The 12,852-nt window shown below is 40.8% G+C and overlaps 1 protein-coding gene across 18 annotated transcripts in view; it reads right to left on the bottom strand.

The window, feature by feature from the left end:
• The window catches only part of ATP2B2 (ATPase plasma membrane Ca2+ transporting 2), a 358,314-nt gene that overhangs the window by 39,890 nt on the left and 305,572 nt on the right, over positions 1-12,852 (bottom strand). For all 18 annotated transcript variants that reach the window (XM_082211882.1, XM_082211878.1, XM_082211885.1 and 15 more), the window contains 2 exons: positions 9,784-10,025; positions 8,679-8,913 (listed from right to left, as the gene is read on the bottom strand). In XM_082211882.1, coding sequence (XP_082068008.1) covers positions 8,679-8,913; positions 9,784-10,025 — 477 coding nt within the window. The remainder of the gene's footprint in view (positions 1-8,678; positions 8,914-9,783; positions 10,026-12,852) is intronic.

Here is a 12,852-nt window from a genome sequence, read left to right as displayed (position 1 = left end):
TGCTTATGGAATGGCCAACCCTAATAAGTTACTGCTTGCAGAATATGCTGTATTCCTGCTATTGGTTTAGGTGGTCATGCAACTCTTTTATAGGCATTAGAAACAACTAGAAACCTAATGAAAAGTTCCCCAAAGGGACTGAAAGCCTCTTATGCAGCTATGATGAATTGTAAATAAAATTCTGAAAGGTTCACAATAGAATACTATCCTAACAACACCTAACAGTAGATGTATATGTTACATCTCACAATTTTAAAGCAGCAAATACAAATTCAGCACCGCCTTACCAGATTATCTGAGCTCAGCTATTCCAATAATAGCACCAAGGAGAAAAGGCAATGGGAAGGCATGCTCTCTATCCTCTATTCAGTGGCTTAAAAAAAATAAAAATCCCTTGCCAATACTATAGTCATTATGAATAAGTTATAAGCCTACCAAAGATCACTCAAGGAGAATTTATATTTGAAAATCAGCATTATGTCCTGAAAGCACAGATGTATTGCTACAGCTCAACATAATCAATAGGCGGATGGCAGACTGCTTGGAAGCCCTACGTAAGCTGTTCCAAGCTACATGAAGGAAGAGTGTACTAGAGGCATTAGAGATAAACATAAATGTAGTAAATAAATAAGTACCAGTGGAACAGCTTAAGGAAGTTGTGGTACTTTCACAGCATGGATATAATGGAATCAGTGCTCACATTCTGCTACATATCCACATTCAAGAAGTGTGGGTGGGAAATAATGACTGGTAAAGGAAGTGCACTCTGCATAATCAGACTTAGGACTGATACACTTGTGATACAATCTTGAGAAAAACCAAGTAAGAAATAGGACATTAGCATGAACTTTCACTAACATCTACTGTAGTGTGAGGCACCACACTACAGTTATTTTTTAGAACATTTTCACCCACGTCTAAGTCCTCAAAGTTGCTAACAACCACGGCATATGACATAACATGATATGGCTGAGGTTAGGATATTGTTATGATATATTTTCTTTAAAAGTTAATGTATGAAAAGGTTCAGAAAAAGGCAAACAAAAATGATAAAGGGGTGGAGTGCTTCCCCTTTAAGGAAAGGCTGAAGTGTTTAGGACTTTTTATCTTAAAAGAATCCTGCCAACCTAGCAGTTCGAAAGCACGCAGTGCAAGTAGATAAATAGGTACCGCTCCGGCGGGAAGGTAAACGGCGATTCCGTGCACTGCTCTGGCTTGCCAGAAGCAGCTTAGTCATGCTGGCCACATGACCCGGAAGCTGTACGCCAGCTCCCTCAGCCAGTAAAGCAAGATGAGCGCCGCAACCCCAGAGTCGTCTGCGACTGGACCTAACGGTCAGGGGTCCCTTTACCTTTACCTTTTTATCTCAAGAGAAAAGACACGTGAGTAGCGACATGATGGAAAAAATGTGGAAAAAATGGATGGAGAGAAGTTTTTATTCCTCTCTCATGGGCATACAATAAAGCCAAATGTTGGAAGATTCAGCATAAAAGAAAGCACCTATTTACACAGCACATAGTTAAACTACTGGACTCACTCCCACGAAAGGCAATGATGGCCAACAACCTGGATAACTTTAAAAGAAGATTAGACAAATTCATTAAGAATAAGACTATCAACAGTCCAGTTTGTAGGCTTCCCACTGTGAGAACAGGACATTAGACTAGATGGGCCATTGGCATGAGCCAGCAGGCTCATCTTAGGTTCTGCTTTAAACAAGAAAAATTAGAAGATGCTCAAGGACTAATGCAGGCCAGGCTATAAATTCCTGTTGTTGTTTTTTTTTTAAAGTGTTCCTAATTCAGTTTGTAAAATAATACTTTATGTACAAGTATACTTATCTTGTTTTGGCATTGACAGATAGTGATTCCTAATTAAAGATCTAACTGAAATGATATAATTTTCTTTCCTTTGAAGAAATCATGAGGAATTTTAAACACTAAACAGGTTGCTCCACAACACACAAACTTATCTTCAAATCTTACAACTATACAAGATTGAAAACTAAAACGTCTTCCAATTTTGGGGACATATTAATTGCAAGACAACATGAAGAGAAATGCCTTATAAACTGCATGCTTCCAGTTTTAACTTTCATTTTACTATGATTTCTCTAATCATTTAAACTAGCACAACCCACCAGCATCCACAACCCAGTTTAGAAACCTAAATAGCTTATATAAAACAACTGTTTTAATTTTCCAAAAATACTTTTATGAAGTTGTAATCCAATGAGTAAACAGAGTATGCAGTAATGAGGCTTCTAGCCCTCCTGCAGCATTTTGTATGTTAAGATCTCCATAGAATATTGATGACTTTTTTATATAAAAGACTGAGGAATGTAATTAACTGTGCTGAATTATCCCTCATGAAGCTCTGTTTAGGTGTTAACAGCCTGAATAATACTGAAGGTGCACTAAGAATCCTTTCAAGGTACAACAGAGATCATTAGAACCACAGAACTGAACTTCTATTAGCAAAGTAGTGCACTAAAAACATTTAATATATGTATATAGCTTTGATGTATGACACTCCATCAATCAATGACTACTGCTATTTAAAACCAAAGGCTCTGCAAACACAGCAGAACTCCATGCACACAAGAGTGCTCCCTCTTCCACTCCTGTCCCCTCCAGACCCCTGTGCACCCTCAAATTTTGGGGGGCACATGGGGGGAAACAGGTGTCCCATTGTATCAGTAGAATGCTGCTGGCACTGCATTGGATGTAATCCAAAATGTTTTCTTCTATAGAGTAACACAGAAAAGCTGAGAAATTTCTCTTTATATAAATTTGAGTAATCATAATGCCATCCTGGCGTACCACACTTCTCTCAATCCTTGTAAGGCTAATAACATCATGTGGGGAAGCAGCCACAATCCTATGCACAAGAGACATACAGACATGCAGACAAAGAAGCTAAGCCGTAGGGTGGCAGGGGCCGGTGTGGCTTCTACATAGAAGTCGCCAAAGTCGCATTGAAAAGCTCTTCAGATTCTGACACTTTGCCTGCAGATTTGTTGACGTTCTTGAGTGCAATCCTATACGTGGCTACTTAAAAGCAAGCCCTACCAAGTTCAAGAAATTTTACTACAAGGTATACGACTACTTTAGATGACAATGCTAGGCCCCCAGAGGTGGGGTACCTCAGACCCAGGGACTGAATGCAGAACTCCAGGCCTTGTATCTGGTCCTCAGAGCTCCAGGCAGGACACACCTTACTCCTCAGGTCACAACTCCCCCTGCTCAGTGATTTCCTTGAGTGCTTTTACCTGCCTGAAATGTGATCTTTAACTATTATAGTGTCTCTTGCTTCCCTAGATGGAGAGGCGGGGGGGGGGGTTTGGAATGACAGAGTATGCAGAAACCTCCATCTTCTGTGTGACTGAAATATAGCCTACTGTACATATTACACCAGTGTTGAAAGGTCTGCATTGGCTCCCTATTACCTACCAAGCCCAATTTAAGGTTTTGTTGTTGACATTTGAAGCCCTAAGCTACTTGGAGTCAGGATACTTTGCAGACTGCTTCTCCCAGTACATACCAATCTGTTCTTTAATATCTCCCAAGGAGACCCTATTGGTTATTCAGTGACCAGAGGATTATTCTTGGGATGCCTTCCCTTAGGTAATTTGTGAGGCAGAGACAGTAATCACCTTTCAATAAATCTTTAAAAAAAATTACCCTGCACTCTGATGCTTACATTTTTACATTTGCTTTGTGCACATGTAGTTTTATTTGTCATGTAGAGTTATGTTTCTATCTTGTTTTTAAAATCATGTTTTAAAGGTAATTTTATTGAATGGTGTTTCATAGTGTAAACTTACTGTAAACTGCTTAGAGATTTTTAATATTTTAAGCAGTGCCTTTTAAAAACAGATAAATAAACAATGACATCTGTTGTTCTGCCCACTTTTGCCTCTGGAACCACCCACCACCGGCATGCAGCCCCTGGAAGGCTTTCCACAGGGTAATGTGACCTTTGGGGTGAAAAAAGATTCACCACCCTTCTGTACACACTTAAGGGTAAAGGTAAAGGGACCCCTGACCATTAAGTCCAATCGTGACCGGCTCCGGGGTGGCGGCGCTCATCTTGCTTTATTGGCCGAGGGATGTGGCCAGCATGACTAAGCTCTGGTGAACCAGAGCAGCGCACGGAAACGCCGTTTACCTTCCCGCCGGAGTGGTACCTATTTATCTACTTGCACTTTGACGTGCTTTCAAACTGCTAGGTTGGCAGGAGCTAGGACCAAGCAACGGGAGCTCACACCATCATGGGGATTCGAACCACCAACCTTATGATCAGCAAGTCCTAGGCTCTGTGGTTTAACCCACAGAGCCACCCATGTCCCACTTACCCACTTACCTGGAGACAAATCAATGGGGCTCACTTTTGAGTAACTCTGTATAAGATTGCACTTTTAAGTTTGCCACATTTTTAGATACTGTTGGAAATGCTGCATGGAAGACCAAAGTACATTGGCAGGTCTTAAGAATACAGCCATTTTACCACAGGGAAAAAATGAGGCATTGTCACTTGAGGCCTGCTAGGAAAGAAACAGCCAAAGTTCTACCACACACAAAAAACGTCTACCAGAAATACTTCTCAGCTTTCAGTTGGTCTCAGTCACTCACATAATTAAGTTGACTTAGTAATGTTTCCCCGTGACTTTCTAAATATCAGCTCTGGGTGCCCATGTGCAACAAACAACCATAATATTTTATTGTTTAATTTAAAAGAGATGAGAATCACCTTCCCACTATCCAGACAAATGTGGTTACCTCTTAAGCTGTTAAGAAAGGAAATCATGCGTAGGGCCATGTGTTACCAGGTGTGAAATCTCCAGAAATATCCCTACTAAATCCAAAATAGGATTTGTTTTCTTCAGAAAGTTGCATTCTGAAACAGAATGACTACCTGCATCATTTTGCCCCGTAGGGTAAAAAGCAGCTCAGAGGGGCCATTTCTACAAGAAAAGCAGTACTACACAGAGGAAAAGAAATGTGCCCCCTTCCAGTCAGATTGCAGCATCAAGGCAATTATGGGTTGAACAAATGTTTGCTGTGGGGCATTTTTGACAGATAGGTGGTGCCACCCACCTACAAATCACCTGATGTCATTATGATGCCAAGTGACAACTTCTTAAGCGCTTGTTGTCACTGAAGGCACACTGTCACCCTCAAGCAGCTGTCAGCAAGCCCCACTTAGCAAGGAATAATCAGGAGAGCACTTTAAACTTCTGATAGTTCCTTTGCACCATGTCTTTACTTGCTCCAGGTGTGGGGAAGGTGGACATAGTTTGAGGGAAATGGCCTTGTTAGCCAATTCGGACCCCTATCTAGATCTGTGCACTAGGAGTTCCCCATTGCTGTCCTAGATTTTAGGACTTACTTAATAGCTACTTAATAAAGTAGCCCCCTGATGAAGAAGAAAGAGAATGTAGGAGGTGGCAGCACTGACATTCAGCAGCAATAAGAAATGTTTTTTGTCTTACTCATGCATGTTTTCTACCAAACGTAACGGCAAGTCTTTTAACTCTGACAATTCCTACACATTTCTAACAATTTTAACTACACTGGTCCAAAAATAAATAAAACAGGCTGTGAGATTATCACAAAGAGAAAATCACCAGAGCTACATTGGGAACTGCTTGTTAGGAGTGACCAGGCTTATGAAGTGGCTGCCACACAACTGTGTTTCATGTGACAACTAACACATTGCTTTTTTTTTTAATGAATAAGGTATTACAACTATTTTATTTCACTATCCAAAGGACTGCTTTTGTATTCTATTGTCACAACACATAGACCCATTTCTAGAGAATGCACAGGCTGTTTTTAAACACCATCTTGGCTTTCACATTGAAGCTGCATGTATATTTTCAGAAAACTAAGCTGTCCGCCTGTCTGCCTATGTCTGTTTCTAAAATCTCTAAGCAGTGTGCAAAAATACAAACATAAAAACACGAAAGTAGTGTAATTAAAATGCAGATAAAAACAACAACCTAGTAATAACAGCATCCAACATTATGGGTCATGGACTGATTTGTTATGCACAATTCCTAACCCTATTTAATTTCTATGCCGATTTCTCTTAGTTCCTCTTGCCCAGTCAGCCGACTTTCAGTGCCACCAAGTACTGAAGACGACTGCTCATTGTCTTATGAGCCAGGCTTTCCAGCAGTTACCTCTCTGGTCAGATCCAGAAGCTCCTTATTGAACTCTTCCTCACTGCTCAGTGCCCTTAGATAGCCTTTCTGTCAATCTTCAGCTTAAGTCAGTGATTCAGCTCTTTTGAGGCAGACGATACGACTAGGCTTCCCCTAGCATCAATAAGCCTCTTGCCCATACTGCTTTTTCTTTTCCTTCTGCTCCAGACTCCAGCCTTCTTCCTTCTGCCTCCTCCTCCTCCTCAGCAGTTTCCTTCAGTCCCACACTCTCCCAATACAGTAGCCTATTGATGCTCTGGTCAGCCTACACTTCAGCCAATGAGATCGAAGCAGCAAAAAATTATCATTGTCCCCTCATCAGACCACTTTTCCTGTGATCAAGAATTTCTGTCCAAATTCACTTTTATAATCCTCTAACCCAGTATAAAAAGAACCTAACTTTTACCAGTCCTGTCTTATATAATTAATAGCCAACGGTCACCTGCCAATGGATACACTGTAATTTGACCTGAACCCTTCTATTACCTTCATATAAAACAAACTTTGTCCCTATAAACAAAGTGCAAAATGTGATTTCTCCACATAGGTGCTCCTCACCATGGTGGTTACCTAGGCCTCCAGTAACAAAGATGGAACTATCAGTACCCCAAAAATCAAAAGGCTTCCTTCAGAGTCAGTAAAACCCTATCCAGAACTCGTAAAATCCCATGGGGACACTCATGCACAGAGTCTCCATTTTACCAATCTGCAGCTTAGCAGTGCATCCAGGGACCAATTAAGAACAATCACAGTGTCTCCTGATTCAGACTGTAATGGCAAGATAGAGCTGGGTGTCATTTAGCATGCTGACATTAGGAGAGCAAATATTCTAACAACTGCTTCCAGCAGTTCTGTATCAATATTAAACAGCATTGGGAACAAAATAGCGCTCTGTGGCATCCCACAGCACAGCTACCAGGAGGTGGACACATAAAAACCAATGCTATTCTTTGAACCCAGCGCTGTAAGTAGGAGTGGAAAGACTGCAAAACAGCAACTGACAGAAATGGTCCAGGAGTATACTGTGGAAAACAGTACTGAATTAGCTTGCTGATGTGCCCTTTGGATCCCATCTTGAAGCAACTAAACTGTTGGGAGGATGAAATTAGGAGCTCCATAATTTTTTTAAAAAAGTTATCGATTTAAAAAACAATATTTTTATTTCAAACTGCCATGCAACATTTCAATCAGTGAACAAGCCATTTAGTGAATGAGCTGAAACCTGTTTGGAGTGGAAGACATTTCATCTAGATATACCAGACACATAATGGAATAGAAAAACAAGTCATGCAGCCCTTTTATAACCACCTACTGTTTGTTAATACATTATCAGTAATGATATCAAAAATCATCATAGCAAGTGCACCCATTCATGTCTTGTAATAAACAAGCTCCCCAAGTGAACATACAGTGGTACCTCAGGTTAAGTACTTAATTCATTCCAGAGGTCCGTACTTAACCTGAAACTCTTCTTAACCTGAAGCACCACTTTAGCTAATGGCCCCTCCTGCTGCTGCCGCGCCGCCAGAGCACGATTTCTGTTCTCATGCTGAAGCAAAGTTCTTAACCTGAAGCACCATTTCTGGGTTAGCGGAGTCTGTAACTTGAAGCGTCTGTAACCTGAAGCGTATGTAACCTGAGGTACCACTGTATTGTTATCAGTTTAGGGTTGAGAGATGAGAGGCTTGGGGACAGGGATGTGACCTGGAGGAAGAGCAGCAAGCAGAGAGAGAGAACCATTGTGGATCTCTGCTTGAATCCAAGGCTACGGCTATGGGAGAAACAAAACCCTCATGGGGTGTTAAGGCTGTGGACCCCTCCACTGTAGGCTTAGGTTGTATATGTGTGTAAAGAAACCATATATCATTAAGACACCACAGTGTCTGCTGTGCCTCATTTCCAAAAGGAAACATGAACCCTGGGGTAGCACCTGGAACCTCTGGAATCTCGCACCACTTGGAGATTGGGGTGGTGTGCAACAATATGTAAACAATGCATCAAAGCATGAGTCTTCTGGTAGTACTCTCAAACCTGCTAAAATGTGTGTGTGTGTTTTAAAAAGAAACATCTCTATGTGCAGACTTGCTTGGACCTATTTCTATCTACCAATTCCTTCTTCCTCATACTAGCTGCAGTCCTCAACAGCACACTGACCATTCCACAGCGTTCCCCAGACCTCAGGAGTAAAATGGGTATGTACAATGAACAGAAGCAAAAAATGGGAGGTGGGAATGTTGCATGAATGGGCCACTTTTGATACAACATGATGTATTTTGGGCCACACTGCAGTACAAAGAATTGCTTTCAAAAACTGAACTGTAGGAAGCACATTTTTTAAATAATAATAATGATGATGATGTGAGTGCCTTAACATTCTACACCTAAAACCTATTTGGAAATTAGTATTATTAGTTCATGGAACTTACTTCAAATGAGTATGGTTTAGGATCGGGGCTTAAGTTTAGCATACCTCTGGTCTTACGGGGTCTTCTATGCCAACCACACAAATGCAGGTCAGGTCAGATAGAATGTCGTTTTCATCCTCCCAGTCTGGTTCAGGGCTGCTGGGGAAGTCTCGATAAGCAACACAGATAGTTCTCAATCCATCACAGGCCATAGGTTCAATCACTTTCTTTACCATCTCATCCCGATCACGAGGTCTGAAGATGCGAGGCTCGCCAGCTGAATTAAGAATCTTAGAACACCTGGAAGGAAAGGATACCAGCAGCAATTCTACAGTTCAGAAACAATTTACTAGACAACAAAGAATAAAGATTTCAACATGCCTGAGATATAGAATTAATTTTAATAAGTAGCAAATTGATTGGTACCTTCCTAAGCCAAATGGGTGATGGAATTCTAGTTATCGGTGGAAATAACGAATTATAACATCTCTTTGTTGGCAAAAAAATATTAAATGTTAGAACAAAGATAGAGAAGAAGCCTTGAATGCATAACAAAGGTAGTATGAATAATGTGGGGGGGGGGGTTCAGTGTTTCAAAATCATTGGTCTTGAACCTAGAAGAACTGAATTTAAGTTTAACAAGCCCTGAATCAGACTTTTAGCAAGTCACTCATAGTAAGCCAATTAGTAACAGTGAGAACTGTCTCATCCATTCATGATAAATAATAACACACACTTTGAAATGTGCTGCTGTTATTCTTAAAATAATTCAATTCAATCAATTAATCTATACTTTTTCCAGGAAGCAGAAAAATAACAATTTACCTCTTTGTGGTAAATAAGATAAAAGGACATGTACCATGTCTGCCAGGAATTTCTTCTACGTCTCACTTAAATGAATGGCAGCTATGCATATGCAGTAGTGCTCTTCCTTAGCTCCCATTCATTTCCATGGGACTTATTTAGGAATCACCTAATACATGGCATCTCACAGGAGAGCACTTGATAATGTAAAAACATGTTCCATTGTTCCATGCTGTACATTTAAGGTCTCTGTGTGCGCATCTGTCAATCTGTGTTAGTATGATTTAAACTAACCAAATAATGAGAACTGGATCATGCGCATACCCAAATTTTGTGATGTGTTCAAAGCAAATATTAAGTACATACTTCTTTAGGACAATTTCAGAAGCTCCTTTGCTGTACATTCGGAAACTTTCATCTGGCATTTTGATGACAGTACTCATTGATTTTCTCACAGAGTTAAATGTGTACACTTTGTAGAGCTTCTCTTCAGGTATTTGATTCCGGGCAGGCTGGTAATCCTGCTTTAGGTCCAAGACAAACCCCAGCAATCCACACTCTGTCTTGTTGCCAACCTGGCGAGGTAGACCACCATCCTTGTCTGGTGGCTAAGGAGAAAGAAAGAATTGGGATTTCAAACTTCCCTTCATGTCCCCACAGCATAAAGATCTTACATAAAGCCACACTATGCATGTGCAGCTTTCCCTCGGATATTTCCCTTTTTTATTTTTTAGTAAAGCAGCAGAAGTCTGAAATCTTGATTGGAGCACTTGTAGAGGGCCAGGTCAGCTGCCTAACCTTTCCTCTCAGGCAGACTTTCTATTCAAAAATTTCCCGGATGCTGCTTTCCACCGTGTGGACGGGGCGTAGACAAGAGCAGTCTGTCCCCCACTCCAGTTTTGTGCTGTAGGCTTCTGCAGCCCATTGAAAACGAAAAAAGGTAAGAGCAAAGTATGTGTAACTTGTCAACTGGGTCTTACTCTGGAAATCTTAACTTACCACACAAATTCAAATAAATAAAGACATTTCACCCTCTCCCTTTCCTTGCAGAAAGCAAAGCGGCCAACAAAATAATAATAAAAATCAATTTTTTTAAAAAAAAATGCACCAAAATATGCACATCCAGATAACATGTTAAAAGATAACATGTTACTTCTATTGCAATTCTATTTAACAGTGACCCTTAATATTAACAGAATGGAAGAGAGCTGATGTACTGTGTTTGTTAAAAATATGAGCTTTGAACTGCAAGTTCTCTGTTGAAACCCTGTTATAGTGATGGGTGGAGTCACTGGATTTGAGGAAAGCCATTATTTCTTGGTCTGAGCTCTCCATCTGGGGATAATAACGGGCATTAGTAAGGTTATTGTTGATTGATTCATTCACCTTGTACCGTAAAGGTATCAAGGTAATTTACATCAATACAAGGAAGTAAATTGTATTCAAGAAAACATAACAAAACCCTCAATTTTGTACACACTGAGTACCTAGGTAACAGCCCCCCCATATTAATTGCCTTTCCTTCTCTTCAGCAACTTAATAAAGGCTATAAAATTCATTCAAAATAAATGTATTTTCCTCTGATATTATGTTTTGACCATCATGACAATAATTTCTAAAAGGATTTTAGAACTGTAACTTCTTAACAAAAGAATAAAAAGTGTGACCCCCCAAGGCCAGTGACTCAGCTACATTAGTAAAGAAAAAGCGTTTTATAGGTGTTATAATACTGTGACACCAGACAGCGCTGTGGAGTTCCATCTTTCACCAACGCGATTTTGCACTTTGAGGTTTACAACGCGTTTTTCTGAAACACTTTCCTGATGTGTCTAGATCCAGCCCAGGTCTGACCTAACCATAATCTAAATAATTGTTTGCATCCACCGACATATTTACTCTATGCAGGCTTGTCCTCCTCCCCAATTGGGACAGGCATTTCTGCTGTGGTTTAAAGTAAGTTTTAATAAAAGATACTCATTGTTTTGAGTGTACATGAGTAAATGTAAGTATAAATAAGAAAAGACAATAATTTTCAGAAGAGGTCTTAAATTCTATGAGACCTGCTAGAACAGCTGCAGATCCCACATTCTCACCATGGTGTAATAAAATAAAGCATACGGTGGTGAGAATTGGCAGTGACATTTCCTCTCCTGGAATGCTTCAGCACAAACCATCTGACTGCCAAGCCAGTTTCCTTGCAGACTACTGTCTGCAATCTGTAGTGAGAACGAATCTGCTTTACACTTTAAAATGAAATTATTTTAGGCTGTTTCATGTTTATTAACTCTCAAAATTAAAGCAAAGAAATAACAGAAATTTAACTCTGCTACAATGAAACCTATTATTTTATTTCCACCTGCAATTTCTGCTATGCTAATCATACCATAAATCTTTTCTTGCAGGCTGAGTATCAGCTGTACCAGACTGTCATGGTGGCTGACTGCCCCGGGTCTAAAGTGCACAACAATCAAAGTTTTTATTATTATTATTTGTATACACCATTCAAATTAAAATAGAGCCTTTAGCCTTTGTAACCAAGTATTTGCAGATGCCAAATAAACTTAAACTAAAAAAATGAAAAGAAATATGGATCTAAACTGAGGCTGAAACATGATACAATGTAAAAACAAAGTTACCTGGATAATTTTTGAAAATAATTGTTTAGAAAACTATCCTAACCATAAATCCTGATCAGAAGAGTTATGTGACACAATGAAGTTGTGCATTCAGATCAGGCTGTTGAACTTGCGATAACTGTGATAACTTCTCTCATTTGCCTAAATATACAATGACCGCTCCCCGCTTAAAACGGGGGGGCGCCCTTTGCGTGGACGCACGCAGCCCCTGGATCTGGTGCGGCTCCATCAGCATAGGCTTGGCTTCGCCTTCCCTCAGGTGGGATACCTGGAGGTCTCTGCCTATCCCAGTCAGTTGTCCAATCCCACCTGGGGGAAGCATTGCCAAGGAGACCAGGCCAGGTAAGGGAGGGATTACCTGCCCACACAATAGAGGGAGGATCTTACCTGGGAATCCTCACTTGGCTCCAGAGCTTCTCCCACCCTACCCACCCTCAGTTAATGTCTTCTTTTGCAGGTTAACTTTTCTTCACAGGTATGTGGGCGCTGCTACGTCAAGGTCGCTGTTAAAGGGCCAGAAAGAAATTCCTCTGCATTGGCAGGTTTCGCCTTTCCCGTAGCAAAACGTCACAACTTTGGTGGTATCAGGCTTTGGGCGGAATCCTTTAGTCTATCTTCCTCTTTGCAGCGGCGATACCAGGGTTCCCTGTTAAAGGGGTTTCTGAAGGGAGGCTTTGACCATACGCCGAGAGATCGTCATTGCTCTCCCCTGCGGCGGAGGCGTAACGGGGGCGGCTATCTCTGCTTGAACATATGTTCTCCAAGCCGGCCCATCCCCCCCCCCACTGGATAACCCTGA

The sequence above is a fragment of the Podarcis vaucheri genome, assembly GCF_965113315.1.
Source record: "Podarcis vaucheri genome assembly, chromosome: 2".
Lineage (NCBI taxonomy): Eukaryota > Metazoa > Chordata > Lepidosauria > Squamata > Lacertidae > Podarcis > Podarcis vaucheri.
This window is presented reverse-complemented; position numbering and strand designations above follow the sequence as displayed.